The sequence below is a fragment of the Physella acuta genome, unplaced genomic scaffold (genome assembly GCF_028476545.2).
Source record: "Physella acuta isolate Inbredline_101_S28 unplaced genomic scaffold, ASM2847654v3 ptg000491l, whole genome shotgun sequence".
NCBI classification, from domain to species: domain Eukaryota; kingdom Metazoa; phylum Mollusca; class Gastropoda; family Physidae; genus Physella; species Physella acuta.
In genome coordinates, this window is record NW_026732010.1 from 287,047 (window position 1) to 305,306 (window position 18,260).

General features: G+C 39.9%; 1 protein-coding gene across 1 annotated transcript; it reads left to right on the top strand.

Moving 5' to 3' along the window:
• The first annotated feature begins 109 nt into the window (after positions 1–109).
• LOC131944417 (cilia- and flagella-associated protein 57) lies at positions 110–18,197 on the top strand. Its single transcript, XM_059305013.1, has 23 exons — positions 110–206; positions 841–1,024; positions 1,258–1,574; positions 1,839–2,080; positions 2,411–2,567; positions 3,119–3,274; positions 4,418–4,557; positions 4,643–4,808; positions 7,595–7,704; positions 7,910–8,126; positions 8,733–8,906; positions 9,225–9,386; positions 9,489–9,644; positions 11,141–11,234; positions 12,288–12,478; positions 12,857–13,030; positions 13,541–13,699; positions 13,968–14,111; positions 15,041–15,157; positions 15,635–15,766; positions 16,583–16,726; positions 17,266–17,472; positions 17,579–18,197. The coding sequence occupies exons 2-23, from the start codon at positions 868–870 to the stop codon at positions 17,681–17,683; spliced, it is 3,621 nt and encodes a 1,206-aa protein (XP_059160996.1). The 5' UTR covers positions 110–206; positions 841–867; the 3' UTR covers positions 17,684–18,197.
• Positions 18,198–18,260: the final 63 nt, after the last annotated feature.

Here is an 18,260-nt window from a genome sequence, read left to right on the forward strand (position 1 = left end):
AGTATAACATTTATTTTCATTTTTACTAATAATCGTATCCTCGTCCATGTATTTATTTATAGTTTATAGGCCTAAACATTTCACGTCAATTAACTGCAGAATATTTAAGGGAGACAACTGGTCGTTCATAGCAACCTGTGTCAACTTTTTTTAATGCAGTTAGTTGATACTTATTTCTCACTTCAACTATCGGAAACATTTAAATGGTAATTGCTGTTGTGTTGGCTCTATTTTACTTGTAATATCTCTGGCAAAAAATATTCTTGCTCTTCCGATATAAATTTAATTTAAAATCTAATACAAGCCTATTAACTATTACCGACACTTAGACTAGACTCTAGACACTTACTTTAATAGAATTAGAATTAGGCCTAATTAGTAACAAATAATATAGATTTAATAATAAATTATTATAAATAATAGTTCAATACTTCAATAGTCAACACACAATTCTACAAATTAAATTAAACAGGCATACTTATTACTTAACTTATTTATTACTTATAGTAGGCCTATATAGTTACTTAAAACTTATACTTATAGTTCATAAGTGACATAAGGCCGTCAACCAGAAGTGGTACTTATTCGACCTTTGGTTTAAAAAAGCCTGTAGGCCTAAGCTGAGTTCCATTTAAGTTAGGTGGACCAAAAATGTTTGTTTTATTTTCTTGCTTTCAGTGCTTTTAAAAGCTTATTGTTATTAAGGCTTTTATATATTATATTAGTGTTACTACTACTGTCACACTTTTAAAATTTCTTTTGTATGCATTGGAAGCCACTTTTTAAATGATTTTAAATTGTTCTGTGTGTTAATAAAAGAATGTATTTGTGTGTGTTTAGCTACTGTTGGAGTAAAACCAAGGAAAAATGTCCATTGCTATTGCACAAGCCAGATACATATTTGGCCTCAAGTCTGGGGTGTCAGGCAACATCTGCTATCATGATGAGCAGACTATTGTCTACCCAGCTGGCTCCAACTGCATTCTTTACAACACTGATCAAAAGACACAAAAGTTCATTCCAGGTAAAGACATATTTTCTTTGATTATAATTATATCCTATTTCAAGCTATGTTAGCTGCACTAAGTGTTCATGCTATTTTTGATGATGATTTAACCTCCCTGCCTCCTCCCCCCCCCCCCCCCACCACCCATCATCACACATTGTCACAAAGAGCCAGACAACCATGCTGATGACTGGATTAAGTAGCTGACAATTGGATTGGTTCAAACAAATGTTCTCTCCTTTTCTTTCTAGGCACAGACAAGAGTGAAGAAATGACTGCCTTATGTGTCAGTCCTAATCGCAGATATGTGGCTATAGCTGAGAGAGGGGAAAAACCAATGATTACAATTTATGATCTTCATTCACTGCGTAAGAAAAAAGTTTTGAGCTCTAACGAGGTGCAGTCCAGTGAATTTGTGAGCCTGGCATTCTCTCCTGACTCTAAGTACCTGGTGGGCCAAAGTGGCAAGCCTGACTGGACCCTTGTCTACTGGACTTGGGAGAAGTCCAAGATCATGGCATCAATCAAAACTTCAAACCCACAAAATCCTAATTCTGAAGTCTATCAGGTAGGGAAGAAAAAGTCCTTTTGGTTTTGACCTCAAATATTGGTTATTCTTGTTTAAGTTTTTAAAACATTGATATCTGTGAATATTTTTTGGAATGTAATACTAATTTATTTTAAATGTGAAAATAGATCCACAAAGCTACTGTATATTTTCCTCATTTTCACGTGTAATATTTTGCCATCATCAAATGTAAATATCTCCCCATTTTCATATGTAAATGTTTTCTGAAATATTTCCCCATGGTCACATGTTTTGTTAATACAGGTCAGCTTCAATCCACAAGACAACACACAGTTGTGTGTGGTGGGCAATACAGTGTTTAAATATCTGCGCTACAGTGAGGGAAATTTAAAACCTTTCAATTTTCAAAAGACTGAGCCCCAAAACTACTTGTGCCACGCATGGGTGTCTGAGGATAGAATCGTTGTGGGCACAGACTCAGGCAAGCTGCTGCTCTTTGAAGCTGGAGAGCTCAAGAAAGAATATAACCTTGCCAACATTGAGGCGTAAGAAAATAAGAAAGAATAACATTCATTACTAACATCATAAATAATAACATTCATCGCTAACATCTTACTGTAGCTAAAGTTTATCAGACATTTTATACTTACTTGTATTCACTTATTACATGTGTACATGGTGTACCCACACGATTTGTCCAACATTATTTGTCCAACATTATTTGTCCAACATTATTTGTCCAACATGATTTGTCCAACATGATTTGCCCAACATTATTTGTCCAACATGATTTGTCCAACATGATTAGTCCAACATGATTTGTCCAACATGATTAGTCCAACATGATTTGTCCAACATTATTTAATTTTGTGTAGATCTGTCGATGAAAGCACATCCACCATTGAAGCTGCACAGATCGGGGCCATTGTATCATTCTCCAAAGGCTTTGCGTGTGCTTTTGGTCAAGGAACTGTTTATTTATTTGAAAAATCTGAGGACAAAGACTTCTTCAAGAAAACCAGAGAAATAATGGTTTGTTGTCTTCAAGTTTATGCTGTTCATCTCAAACCAAATTTTTGTAGACAGTGACATTTTTGCAGTTTAATCCTAGAACCAAAGCCTTGAAAGCCTCATAGTAGATTCAACTAGACAACCAATCATGTACCAACCACACAGCCACACATGTACCAACCACACAGCCACACATCACATGTACCAACCACACAGCCACACATCACATGTACCAACCACACAGCCACATGTACCAACCACACAGCCACACATGTACCAACCACACAGCCACATGTACCAACCACACATCACATGTACCAACCACACAGCCACACATGTACCAACCACACAGCCACACATGTACCAACCACACATCACATGTACCAACCACACAGCCACACATGTACCAACCACACAGCCACACATGTACCAACCACACAGCCACACATGTACCAACCACACATCACATGTACCAACCACACAGCCACATGTACCAACCACACAGCCACATATACCAACCACACAACCACATGTACCAACCATGGCGCTAAGTTTTGAATGTACCATTCCAGATTCCCCCAGATCTGTGCAACAGTCAGGACCCGTCCATATCCCAGCAACAAATGTTTCGCTGCCTGACAGTCAGTCCATCAGAGGAGACTTTGATTGGCAGCACGGACCAGTGTCAGTTGTATTACCTGACTTTGTCTAGTGCTGACCTGACTAAAGTAAGCCTTGAACTGACTAAAGTAAGCTGTGACCTAACTAAAGTAAGCCATGACCTGACTCTGTCTAGTGCTGACTTGACTAAAGTAAGCCATGACCTGACTCTTTCTAGTACTGACCTGACTAAAGTAAGCCATGACCTGACTCTGTCTAGTGCTGACTTGACTAAAGTAAGCCATGACCTGACTCTGTCTAGTGCTGACTTGACTAAAGTAAGCCATGACCTGACTCTGTCTAGTGCTGACCTGACTAAAGTAAGCCATGACCTGACTCTGTCTAGTGCTGACCTGACTAAAGTAAGCCATGACCTGACTCTGTCTAGTGCTGACTTGACTAAAGTAAGCTGTGACCTAACTAAAGTAAGCCATGACCTGACTCTGTCTAGTGCTGACCTGACTCAAGTAAGCCATGACCTGACTTTGTCTAGTGCTGACCTGACTAAAGTAAGCTGTGACCTAACTAAAGTAAGCCATGACCTGACTAAAGTAAGCCATGACCTGACTCTGTCTAGTGCTGACCTGACTAAAGTAAGCTGTGACCTAACTAAAGTAAGCCATGACCTGACTCTGTCTAGTGCTGACCTGACTAAAGTAAGCTGTGACCTAACTAAAGTAAGCCATGACCTGACTCTGTCTAGTGCTGACCTGACTAAAGTAAGCTGTGACCTAACTAAAGTAAGCCATGACCTGACTAAAGTAAGCCATGACCTGACTCTGTCTAGTGCTGACCTAACTAAAGTAAGCTGTGACCTGACTAAAGTAAGCCATGACCTAACTAAAGTAAGCCTTGAACTGACTAAAGTAAGCCTTGAACTGACTAAAGTAAGCCTTGAACTGACTAAAGTAAGCCATGAACTGACTAAAGTAAGCCTTGAACTGACTAAAGTAAGCCTTGAACTGACTAAAGTAAGCCATGAACTGACTAAAGTAAGCCATGAAATGACTAAAGTAAGCCTTGAACTGACTAAAGTAAGCCTTGAACTGACTAAAGTAAGCCTTGAACTGACTAAAGTAAGCCATGAACTGACTAAAGTAAGCCATGAAATGACTAAAGTAAGCCATGAACTGACTAAAGTAAGCCTTGAACTGACTAAAGTAAGCCATGAAATGACTAAAGTAAGCCTTGAACTGTTCAAACTCTCTCAGGGCGACCAAGCCAATTTTGAAGTCTTGTCTCAAGTGTTCCACAACGCACCCGTCACAGGTTTGGATGTCTGCATAAGAAAACCTTTGATCGCAACATGCTCTATGGACAGATCCGTCAAGATATGGAACTATGAAACCTGGTATGGCAGCATTAGAGTCAAAAACATTTTTTATGTTAACATCTGTTTTGGCAAATGGTTTTTGATTTTTTGCTTTTCCCTGAAGCAATCTGGAGTTGTACAAGGTATTTGCTGAGGAAGCTTACAGCATTGCCCTCCACCCCTCAGGCCTGTACATTCTGGTTGGGTTTAGTGACAAACTCCGGCTGATGAACCTGCTCATTGATGACATCAGAACCTTTAAAGAGTTTACTGTTCGAGGCTGCAGGGAGGTAATAATCAAATGCAGTATGTGTGTGCTGGAGTGTGTGTGTGTGTGCTGTAGTGTGTGTGTGCTGTAGTGTGTGTGTGCTGTAGTGTGTGTGTGTGTGTGCTGCAGTGTGTGTGTGCTGTAGTGTGTGTGTGCTGTAGTGTGTGTGTGCTGTAGTGTGTGTAGTGTGTGCTGCAGTGTGTGTGTGTTGTAGTGTGTGTGTGCTGTAGTGTGTGTGTGCTGTAGTGTGTGTGTGCTGCAGTGTGTGTGTGCTGTAGTGTGTGTGTGCTGTAGTGTGTGTGTGCTGTAGTGTGTGTGTGCTGTAGTGTGTGTGTGCTGCAGTGTGTGTGTGTTGGAGTGGGTGTGTGCTGTAGTGTGTGTGTGCTGTAGTGTGTGTGTGCTGCAGTGTGTGTGTGCTGTAGTGTGTGTGTGCTGCAGTGTGTGTGTGCTGTAGTGTGTGTGTGTGTGCTGTAGTGTGTGTGTGTGTGTGTGTGTGTGTGTGTGCTGCAGTGTGTGTGTGCTGCAGTGTGTGTGTGTGTGCTGCAGTGTGTGTGTGCTGCAGTGTGTGTGTGTGTGCTGCAGTGTGTGTGTGTGTGCTGTAGTGTGTGTGTGTGTGTGTGTGCTGTAGTGTGTGTGTGCTGTAGTGTGTGTGTGCTGTAGTGTGTGTGTGCTGTAGTGTGTGTGTGCTGCAGTGTGTGTGTGTGTGCTGCAGTGTGTGTGTGTGTGCTGCAGTGTGTGTGTGTGTGCTGTAGTGTGTGTGTGTGTGCTGTAGTGTGTGTGTGTGTGTGTGCTGTAGTGTGTGTGTGTGTGTGCTGTAGTGTGTGTGTGCTGTAGTGTGTGTGTGCTGTAGTGTGTGTGTGCTGTAGTGTGTGTGTGCTGCAGTGTGTGTGTGCTGCAGTGTGTGTGTGTGCTGTAGTGTGCTGTAGTGTGTGTGTGCTGTAGTGTGTGTGTGCTGTAGTGTGTGTGTGCTGTAGTGTGTGTGTGTTGTAGTGTGTGTGTGCTGTAGTGTGTGTGCTGTAGTGTGTGTGTGCTGCAGTGTGTGTGTGCTGTAGTGTGTGTGTGTTGCAGTGTGTGTGTGCTGTAGTGTGTGTGTGTGTGTGCTGCAGTGTGTGTGTGTGTGTGTGCTGCAGTGTGTGTGTGTGTGTGCTGTAGTGTGTGTGTGTTGTAGTGTGTGTGTGCTGTAGTGTGTGTGTGTTGTAGTGTGTGTGTGCTGTAGTGAGTGTGCTGTAGTGTGTGTGTGCTGCAGTGTGTGTGTGTGTGCTGTAGTGTGTGTGTGTTGCAGTGTGTGTGTGCTGTAGTGTGTGTGTGTGTGTGCTGCAGTGCGTGTGTGTGTGCTGTAGTGTGTGTGTGCTGCAGTGTGTGTGTGTGTGTGCTGCAGTGTGTGTGCTGTAGTGTGTGTGTGCTGTAGTGTGTGTGTGTGTGCTGTAGTGTGTGTGTGTTGTAGTGTGTGTGTGCTGCAGTGTGTGTGTGCTGTAGTGTGTGTGTGCTGTAGTGTGTGTGTGCTGCAGTGTGTGTGCTGTAGTGTGTGTGTGCTGTAGTGTGTGTGTGCTGTAGTGTGTGTGTGCTGTAGTGTGTGTGTGTTGTAGTGTGTGTGTGCTGTAGTGTGTGTGTGCTGTAGTGTGTGTGTGCTGTAGTGTGTGTGTGCTGCAGTGTGTGTGTGCTGTAGTGTGTGTGTGTGCTGCAGTGTGTGTGTGTGCTGTAGTGTGTGTGTGTTGTAGTGTGTGTGTGCTGTAGTGTGTGTGTGTGTTGTAGTGTGTGTGTGCTGTAGTGTGTGTGTGCTGTAGTGTGTGTGTGCTGCAGTGTGTGTGTGTGTGCTGTAGTGTGTGTGTGTGTTGCAGTGTGTGTGTGCTGTAGTGTGTGTGTGTGTGTGCTGCAGTGTGTGTGTGTGCTGCAGTGTGTGTGTGCTGCAGTGTGTGTGTGCTGTAGTGTGTGTGTGTGTGCTTCAGTGTGTGTGCTGTAGTGTGTGTGTGCTGTAGTGTGTGTGTGTGCTGTAGTGTGTGTGTGCTGTAGTGTGTGTGTGTTGTAGTGTGTGTGTGCTGTAGTGTGTGTGTGCTGTAGTGTGTGTGTGCTGTAGTGTGTGTGTGCTGCAGTGTGTGTGTGCTGTAGTGTGTGTGTGTGTGCTGCAGTGTGTGTGTGTGCTGTAGTGTGTGTGTGTTGTAGTGTGTGTGTGTTGTAGTGTGTGTGTGCTGTAGTGTGTGTGTGCTGTAGTGTGTGTGTGCTGCAGTGTGTGTGTGTGCTGTAGTGTGTGTGTGTTGCAGTGTGTGTGTGCTGTAGTGTGTGTGTGTGTGTGCTGCAGTGTGTGTGTGCTGTAGTGTGTGTGTGCTGCAGTGTGTGTGTGCTGCAGTGTGTGTGCTGCAGTGTGTGTGTGTGTGCTGCAGTGTGTGTGCTGTAGTGTGTGTGTGTGTGTGTGCTGCAGTGTGTGTGTGCTGTAGTGTGTGTGTGTTGAAGTGGGTGTGTGCTGGTGTGTGTGTGTGCTGGAGTGTGTGTGTGCTGGAGTGTGTGTGTGTGCTGGAGTGTGTGTGTGCTGCAGTGTGTGTGTGTGTGCTGCAGTGTGTGTGTGTGCTGTAGTGTGTGTGTTGTAGTGTATGTGTGCTGCACTGTGTGTGTGTGTGCTGTAGTGTGTGTGTGCTGTCCAACATATACATAAGTAAATGCTTCTAAAAGTCCTGAAGTAGACAGGACACATGAGCCTGTACTTGGGGTGTCTAAGTTGTTTGATTGGCTGCATTTTTTTTTGAGTGTGTTTAACTCATGCTATCATTAGCCATTAGATCATATTATTCACTCTTTTATTCTTGTCTTGACCAGTGTGCATTCAGCAATGGCGGCCATTTGTTTGCCTCTGTGATGGGTAATGTCATTCAGCTGTACTCCACCACCAGCTTTGAGAATGTCTCAAACTTAAAGGGTCACAATGGGTAGGTCAAAGGTCACAGTGGCAGGTCAGATCTGGTACTTACTTGCTGAACACTCTACTTGAGAAACTTTTTTATTGCAACAAAATTTTATTGCTACACAATTTTATTTGATATACAATTTTGTTGATACAAAATGTTCTAGATAAACTTTGATTGATGAACTCTGACCTTGCTTTGACTGATGACCTCTGACCCTGCTCCACAGCAAAGTGAAAGCTGTGGTCTGGAGTGTGGACGACAGCAAGCTCATCTCCTGTGGTATGGATGGGGCTGTGTACGAGTGGGACGCCTTCACAGGGAAGAGGACCAGCGAGAGCGTCATGAAGTCCTGCAGCTACACCAGCGTCACCGTCACACCAGACGGGAAAGCCACTTTTGCTGTTGGCTCAGATAAAACTTTGAAAGAGATTGCCGATTCACACGTAATTTCTTTTGAGCAGTGAAAAGATATTGAAATATAAATTCCAATTTATCTTTGTATATGTTACCAAGAAAGTGAAAAATGCAGACATTCCATAGAATGCACAAAAATATCTTACAATGCCCAGATATAGAAATAATATTCTTTTGCATATTCATTAAAGATTTTAGAAAAATTGAAATTTTAAATTTTTCAAAATATTTTCATAAATGACACAAATAATTATGCATTTGATTGATTAAAATATAAATTAAACTTATAAGTAATGGTCTAAATCTAATAAGATAATAAGATTGTTTAAACTATTTTTTTTTTTATACGATAAGACTTAAAATTAATTTTCTTTTTATTTTTAAAGAGTTGTAATATTTTGGTTTATGTACTATGCATGCAGATTTGAGGGGGGGGGTGTATTTAGATCTAAATAGGTTAAATTAGCAGTCGATGGGTAACAGCATACTTTAGTTATTTAGATTTGCCTAGATATTTAGCATTATTTCTAAAAGCATAAAAATACAAAGCCAGACAGTAATCTAGTATATGTTTTTCAAACCTTTTAGGCCTGATTATCTGCCTTGATTAGAGAGAGCCTCTACTTATCTTTCAGATCTTGCGAGAAGTGCCGGCCGCTGAGATGACACTGAGTGCTGTGGTCATGTCTCACTCAGGCCGCATGCTCTTCGCAGGTACCGTGAAAGGTGGATTATGGTCAATGAAATTTCCATTGGCTGTCCCAGGTGACTGGACGGAGCATCAAGGTCATGGGGCTGCCATAGTCAAGGTCAGTCATGACAAGTTTCAACTCTCACAAGGTAAAATCAGTCATGACAAGATTCAACTCTCACAAGGTAAAATCAGTCATGACAAGATTCAACTCTCACAAGGTAAAATCAGTCATGACAAGATTCAACTCTCACAAGGTAAAATCAGTCATGACAAGATTCAACTCTCACAAGGTAAAATCAGTCATGACAAGATTCAACTCTCACAAGGTAAAATCAGTCATGACAAGATTCAACTCTCAGCAGAGATATGCTCATCTTTTCAAATGTTTTGTTTTTATTTTGTTACCTTAATTTAAAAAGTAAAAAAATTTCAGATGAAAATCACTTTTGATGACCAATATTTGGTGAGTGTGGCGGAGGATGGGACAATAATTTTGTGGAAGATCCAAGATAAAGAAGGCCGGGGCTTAAAGAGAGACAAGGAAGTTGGCTGGGCAGAAGAGATTTTGATTACCAAAAGTGACTTGGAAGAAAAAGTAAATGGTTTATTCAAATAAAATGAGTGAAATAGTTTGAAAGAAAAATGGAGGACTCAAAAACTGTTGTCATGTTTACTACTAGCCTACTATTTCTAACAGAACTCAACTGTGTCTGACTTAAACTCTCGGGTTGAAGAGCTCAAGATGGAAAATGAATACCAGCTTCGTCTCAAAGACATGACTTACAATGAAAAAATGAAAGAGTTGACTGAAAAATTTATCCAAGAAATGGAGTCTCTAAAGACCAAAAATCAGGTGATCTTTGAAATCATTTTTGTTCTTATTTCCTCAATTTAAATCATTTGAAAACAGTGAATAGATTTTGAATAGCTTTAGTTATTAGTTAACAAACAAAAGTTGTAGAAGATATTTGGTGATCTGGTCACAACGCTATTTGTCTAACACATCTACTAATGACACCTGGACACTGGTCAGCTCCTGGACACTGGTCAGCTCCTGGCCATGACTAAAAACCTTATTACCCCACCTCCCTCCCCAAGTGATTTCAGGTGTTTATTTTGTTCTGGGTTTTTCTCCAGACTGGTTTTGTGCTATTTTTTGACGACATTTTTTTTCCATGGGGTTTTATCTCATCCACTCTTCTACAACTAGGTGACTTGTGTGTGACTTGTGTGTGACTTGTGTGTGACTTGTGTGTGACTTGTGTGTGACTTGTGTGTGACTTGTGTGGGACTTGTGTGGGACTTGTGTGTGACTTGTGTGGGACTTGTGTGTGACTTGTGACTTGTGTGTGACTTGTGTGTGACTTGTGTGTGACTTGTGTGTGACTTGTGTGTGACTTGTGTGTGACTTGTGTGGGACTTGTGTGTGACTTGTGACTTGTGTGTGACTTGTGTGTGACTTGTGTGTGACTTGTGTGTGACTTGTGTGTGACTTGTGTGTGACTTGTGTGTGACTTGTGTGGGACTTGTGTGGGACTTGTGTGTGACTTGTGACTTGTGTGTGACTTGTGTGTGACTTGTGTGTGACTTGTGACTTGTGTGTGACTTGTGTGTGACTTGTGTGGGACTTGTGTGTGACTTGTGTATGACTTGTGACTTGTGTGTGACTTGTGTGTGACTTGTGTGTGACTTGTGACTTGTGTGTGACTTGTGTGTGACTTGTGTGTGACTTGTGTGTGACTTGTGTGGGACTTGTGTGGGACTTGTGTGTGACTTGTGTGTGACTTGTGTGTGACTTGTGTGTGACTTGTGTGTGACTTGTGTGTGACTTGTGTGTGACTTGTGTGTGACTTGTGACTTGTGTGTGACTTGTGTGTGACTTGTGTGTGACTTGTGTGGGACTTGTGTGTGACTTGTGTGTGACTTGTGACTTGTGTGTGACTTGTGTGTGACTTGTGTGTGACTTGTGTGTGACTTGTGTGTGACTTGTGTGTGACTTGTGTGTGACTTGTGTGTGACTTGTGACTTGTGTGTGACTTGTGTGTGACTTGTGTGTGACTTGTGACTTGTGTGTGACTTGTGTGTGACTTGTGTGTGACTTGTGTGGGACTTGTGTGGGACTTGTGACTTGTGTGTGACTTGTGTGTGACTTGTGTGTGACTTGTGTGTGACTTGTGTGTGACTTGTGTGTGACTTGTGTGTGACTTGTGTGTGACTTGTGTGTGACTTGCAATGTCAATTATCTGACTTTTTAAGTCAGCCAATCTGCTTATAAGGTTATCTTTGTGACTTATAGAAGGATTTCCTGTTTAAATGAGAAACTTATTGGTGATGGTTTACAAATTACAGGTCCTGAAAACAGATAAAGACAAAGAAGAAGCAAATCACGAGGAAGAAATGGCAGAACTGATGGACAAGCATGCTAAGGAACTGCAGGATTTAGGTCAAACATAGCTGACATTTCTTTTTTAATTCATTCTATCTTAAGGACTGGGGAATGGCTGAGTGCTAACCTAATTGTCTTGAGTTTGTTCAGTTTTCTGAGTTGATCCAGCTGTTATGGGTACCTGACACTATATGGGAAAGTAAAAGCAGCTGGGCATGATGTGGGCCATATAGTACATGGGCATAATGTAGGCCATATAATACCTGGGCATAATGTGGGCCATATAATACCTGGGCATGATGTGGGCCATATAATACCTGGGCATGATGTGGGCCATATAATACCTGGGCATGATGTGGGCCATATAATACCTGGGCATGATGTGGGCCATATAATACCTGGGCATGATGTGGGCCATATAATACCTGGGCATGATGTGGGCCATATAATACCTGGGCATGATGTGGGCCATATAATACCTGGGCATAATGTGGGCCATATAATACCTGGGCATGATGTGGGCCATATAGTACCTGGGTATGATGTGGGCCATATAATACCTGGGCATGATGCTGGCCATATAATACCTGGGCATGATGCTGGCCATATAATACCTGGGCATGATGCTGGCCATATAATACCTGGGCATGATGTGGGCCATATAATACCTGGGCATGATGTGGGCCATATAATACCTGGGCATGATGTGGGCCATATAATACCTGGGCATGATGTGGGCCATATAATACCTGGGCATGATGTGGGCCATATAATACCTGGGCATGATGTGGGCCATATAATACCTGGGCATGATGTGGGCCATATAATACCTGGGCATGATGTGGGCCATATAATACCTGGGCATGATGTGGGCCATATAATACCTGGGCATGATGTGGGCCATATAATACCTGGGCATGATGTGGGCCATATAATACCTGGGCATGATGTGGGCCATATAATACCTGGGCATGATGTGGGCCATATAATACCTGGGCATGATGTGGGCCATATAATACCTGGGCATGATGTAGGCCATATAATACCTGGGTATGATTTTAAAATCTAATTAAAGAATAAAGTGTAAAATGTGTGCTACCTATTGAACAGAATCTGCCAACAACCAGAAGCTGATGCTGGAGTACGAGAAGTTCCAAGAGCAGCAGGCCAAGATGATGAAGATGCAGGAGGATTATGAGAGACAGCTGCAGGAGATGGAGGAGAGCAAAGAAAAAGCTTTGGAAGAGCTGACAGAATATTACGAAACAAAGTTACAAGACATGACCACTAAGCTGGAACAGGTTGGTCTGCTGCCAGCTGATCAGTTGATTCAAAAAATTTGAGTCAAAGGGAGCTAATTGAATTCCTCCAAGTTAAATATTCCCCAAGGGAGCTAATCTACTTCCAAGAGTCAAATATTTCCCAAGGGAGCTAATCTAATTCATTAAGTCAAATATTTCCCAAGAGATCTAATCTAATTCATTAAGTCAAATATTTCCCAAGGGAGCTAATCTAATTTCTTGATTCAAATGTGCCCTCAGCCATCAACTTGTTTATTAAACTTTTTAAATGGTTTCTTTGTTGATAAGATTGTTTAATGAAATAGTTTCTTTATTGATAAGATTGTTTAATTAATTAGCCTTTTAGTTGAAGGATAACTGAAAGATGATTTTGTTCAGTTAAATGATGAAGGGAGACAACAAAACAGAGAATATGAAGAAACAAAGAAACAAATAGAGGAAGATGGGGACAGGGAGATTCTAGATATCAAACATCAGTATGAAAGGAGGCTCAGAGATGAAAAGGAAGCAAACATGAGGCTCAAGGGAGAAACTGGCATCATGAAGAAGAAGGTAGGAGTGATATAATTATGTTCTTTGTCACATAACTGGGGTCAAATAGGTGGGGTCATGGTCATTTAATTAGGGTCAAACAGGTGGTCATATAATTACGGTCAAATTAGTAGGGCCATTGCTAAATAATTAAGATCAGATGTATTGGGTCATTGCCTAATTACTATGGTCAAATAAGTCAAATAGTGGTAGTGGTCAAATTATGAAGGTCAAACAGGTGGGGTCATGGGCAGATAATGAAGGTCAGGTATATAGATTCACAGTCAAATAACTGAGGTCAAATGGGTAGGGGCATGGTGAAATAATTGAGATACAGTATTGACACTATTAAGGGGGTTAATTAAGATACAGTATTGACACAATTTTTAGGGGGGTTGGCGTCACTAAGCCAGTAAAGCGCATGATTGCTAAACTGAAAAGTCTCGAGTTTTAAACCCCAGGCAGATGAGGCTCAATATTGATTTCTCTCAAATCAATATTCTCTGGTTAGTTTATTTTTGTCATGTATAGTTCACCAGCTTACAGAAAGAAATTGATGATCATAAAGATGAGATTAAAAAGCTTCAAGCAGAGACCTTAAAACTAAGCAACGTTATTCGCAGTCTGGAGAAAGATATCCAAGGACTAAAGAAAGAAATTCAGGAGCGAGATGACACTATTCAGGACAAGGTGACAACCTTTAGTAGATTAAATAGAACAACAGTCCATTCTAAACAGTTATACAATCGCACTATTTATAGATGACAATTTAAAATAGTAGTGAAACTAAAATCAAATATTAAATAATTTTTTTTTAAATATTTATTGTAAAACCTAAATGAGCAATACAATATAAATGTAGCCTAAATGTTTGAAATTAATTCTTTTTAATAAGCTCTTAATGACAAATCGTTGGACAGCAGTTTTGTTTAAACTTTTAACTTATCCAATCAACCAGGAAAAAAGAATTTATGACCTAAAAAAAAAGAACCAGGAGCTAGAGAAATTTAAATTTGTTTTGGACTACAAAATCAAGGAGCTCAAAAAGCAGATTGAGCCCAGAGAGATGGACATAAAAAATATGAAGGAGCAGATTCAGGAGGTAAGCAATACAAATTGTCTAGTTTTAAAAATTGAAGAGTTACATTAAAAAACGTAAAAAAAACAAAAAAACAATTAAATATTACACACTAATACAGCCTGACCTATCTATATTTATGAAATCTGACTTGTCTGTCTTTATACATTCTAACCTGTCTGTCTTTATACATTCTATCCTGTCTGTCTAAAGTCTATAAAGTCTAACCTGTCCATCTTAAGACCACTGGGATCAAAGGTGTATTTACACCCTTTCTGATTCCTTACCATAAAAATCTTTTTATTCCCTATTCATACCCTCCCAATTTCCTATTCATTCCCTACTAAAAAAATAATTCATTGTCCACCATAAAAAACCTAATTTATTTCCCAGTCTAAAAATCCCAGTATAAAAAATGTTCCCTACCAAGAGCTCAAATCATTGCTACATTATATTTACCAGAGCACAGTTTCTACACACGAAATGGGGCCTAACCCCTGCTCCCCCCAGTGGCGGAACCAGAAAAAAAGGGCCACCCGGCAAAAAAAAATTCTGCCCCCCCACCAAATATATATATATATATATATATATATATATATATATATATATATATATATATATATATATATATATATATATATATATATATATACATACATACATACAAAACAACCATCAAGTCAAAAATGCAAGAAAATTAATTATTTTAACTATAAAAATTGATTATGGTCGGCTGTGGGCCCCTAAATGCCTCCCCCCCACCCAGCATTGCGGGGTCTGGGGGCTCTATAGTTCCGCCCCTGCCTCCCCCCCCCCCCCCTGTTTAAACACATAAAATGCGGCCTAATCATGCCCCTCCCCCCCCCCCCCCCCGTTTCTACACACTACATTGTGACTTATTCCTCTCTCCCCCACCCCACCTCTACCCACAACGCTGTGAATTATCTCACCAGATGGAGAGCGAGCTAGAGAGGTTTCACAAGCAAAACACTCAGCTTGAACTCAATATTACTGAACTGCGTCAAAAACTCAAAGCTACAGACAAGGAGATGCACCAAGAGAGGCAAAAGGTTTTTTTAGAAATTCATTCAACCTCAGTAGAAATTGTCTTTCTCAATCCCACAGAAAATATTCTCTGTTGTTATTTGTCTGATTCAACCTCAGTAGAAATTGTCTTTCTCAATCCCACAGAAAATATTCTCTGTTGTTATTTGTCTGATTCAACCTCAGTAGAAATTGTCTTTCTCAATCCCACAGAAAATATTCTCTGTTGTTATTTGTCTGATTAAACCTCAGTACAAATTGTCTTTCTCAATCCCACAGAAAATATTCTGTTGTTATTTGTCTGATTCAACCTCAGTAGAAATTGTCTTTCTCAATCCCACAGAAAATATTCTCTGTTGTTATTTGTCTGATTCAACCTCAGTAGAAATTGTCTTTCTCAATCCCACAGAAAATATTCTCTGTTGTTATTTGTCTGATTAAACCTCAGTAGAACAGACTTTCTTAAGCCCACAAAATGTTTGTTTTGTTATTCACTCCATTAGGTTCGGGATGTTGAGGCCATTGTACGGCGATTCAAAACTGATCTCCATAACTGCGTTGGTTACATTCAAGATCCAAAAATGTTGAAAGAAAGCATCAAGGCACTTTATCAGAAACATGTTCAAGAAGATATTGTAAGTTTGAGATTCTGTATATTTGGTGAGATTCTGTATATTTGTTGAGATTCTGTATATTTGTTGAGATTCTGTATATTTGGTGAGATTCTGTATATTTGGTGAGATTCTGTATATTTGGTGAGATTCTGTATATTTGGTGAGATTGTGAGATTCTGTATATTTGGTGAGATTCTGTATATTTGGTGAGATTCTGTATATTTGGTGAGATTCTGTATATTTGAGCTGCTGGTGAGATTCTGTATATTTGGTGAGATTCTGTATATTTGGTGAGATTCTGTATATTTGGTGAGATTCTGTATAGTTGGTGAGATTCTGTACATTTGGTGAGATTCTGTATATTTGGTGAGATTCTGTATATTTGGTGAGATTCTGTATATTTGGTGAGATTCTGTACATTTGAGCTGTTCATTTACCTCAATCAGTTTTTAACATGGCAAATAAAAAGCTGAAAACATGATGAATTTTTTTGTTTCAGAAAGTAAGTGTAAAGGTTTGAAGACAAATGTAGATTTGACTTGTTCTCTGGCAGTGTTAACTTTTCTGTTTGACTTTCATGTTTTTAAAGTTCTTTATTTTAGAAAAATTTTGTCTAGTTTATACCTTAATTGACTTTGAAACTAAATAGCCAATGTTTCAATTTTACAAATAATCTTTAACAAGCCAGTACTTAGCTGTTCTGCATTATGAAATTATCTTTCAAATAAGTAATAAGTTAAAAATATTCAGTGATATGTTGAAGTTTAACCCTGAGTATTGACTATTCATTTCACCTGATTTACGCCTCTAATTAATTGTTTGACATTTCTTGAATAGACCGAGTCTGCTAGTGTTGATGCTGATATTCAGAAAGAATTTAGTCGTCAAAAAGAACATTTAGAAAGATCAGTGGCAAGTTTACGGAAAAAGTTGGAGAAAGATTCGGAAATACACAAAGCTGATAACGTTCGTATTATGCAGGTACAGATGGTTTTGTTATCAAGTTTTAAAAACAGGTTTAGATATAAGTGTCAAGTTTTAATTATTGGGTTAGTTTTGAAGTTAAGTTTTAAACATGGGTTTTGTTATGAAATGGTGGTTTAGAATTGTATGTTGTGGCATTAGGATTATTGACATTGTAGAAACATATGTAACAATAAGTAGTGTGGTCTGGGATGTGACAATTGTAATGTGGACTGGGATGTGATGTGTGACAATTGTAATGTGGACTGTGATATGTGACAATTGTAGTGTGGTCTGGGATGTGTGACAATTGTAGTGTGGTCTGGGATGTGACAATTGTAGTGTGGTCTGGGATGTGTGACAATTGTAGTGTGGTCTGTGATGTGACAATTGTAGTGTGGTCTGGGATGTGTGACAATTGTAGTGTGGTCTGGGATGTGTGACAATTGTAGTGTGGTCTGTGATGTGACAATTGTACTGTGGACTGGGAAATGTGCATGGTGGAGATTCACACAACATGATGGTGAGACAATTAATTTGATGGCATCTTTTGACAGGAAAATGTAACGCTGATTAAAGAAATAAATGACCTACGTAAAGAGTTAAGAATTTGTAGAGTCCTGATTCATGACATGGAAGCCGCTATGGGTTTGGATCTAAGATCCAAAAAATCTGGGCCAACTATCCCACTCCCACCCAAACCACATGGACCGCTGGTGGAGAAAGAACTGGAGGAACATAAGAAAGTCATAGAGATGCAGCAGGTAGGGAAGACTTGCTTGTTTGGTCACATACTGAATCAACCAATTAGTGCTTATCTTGTCATTCTTGAGTCAATGCACCAATTAAGATTTTCATTGCTCCACCCAGCTTGAACTCAAGAGACTCCGGGATGAAATTTATGATTTGGAAATCAACTCTTCAAGGCCAATGTCTAAACAAAGACTACCACCAGTTCCTGCTGTGGGCCAGTGAAAAACACAACGAAGTGCTTGCCTCAAGTTTTTACATGTTGAAAAAGCCAATTAGAACCATTCATTTGTTTTATCATTTTTATACTACTTTTTTTTGTAAACAATCGCAAAATACAATAGAGGTAGTAGTCCCTAAGATACTGCAATCCTCAAAATGTTGAAATGACAGCCATGGAAAATATTGCTCAAGCACATTTTTAGATACAAAACAATTGTCATATAGTTACATTTGAATTGTTGAAGAAAGGTGGTAGTCTGAAAATATTTAGCAATGCCAGCACTTTTACAAAATCAGTCATCAACAAAATTAAGCAAAGACTTGGCAAATACATTTTCCTTAAAAAAATTATCAAAAAATGTTGGGCAACTGTCATCTTCTTTCCCCCCCCCCCCCCCATAAATTTGTCCTATCGAGAATGTATACCATATATTGAGTGATAAATCACAAGTTGCCTCATTGTTAGCTACTAAATAAAATAAATTTTAGTTTTTAAACTTGGTTAACTTTGATGAATTATGCCCCAGTTTGAACACAAGTGATTCTTGTCAAATCTATTCTGGGTGACCAGTAAAAGCTA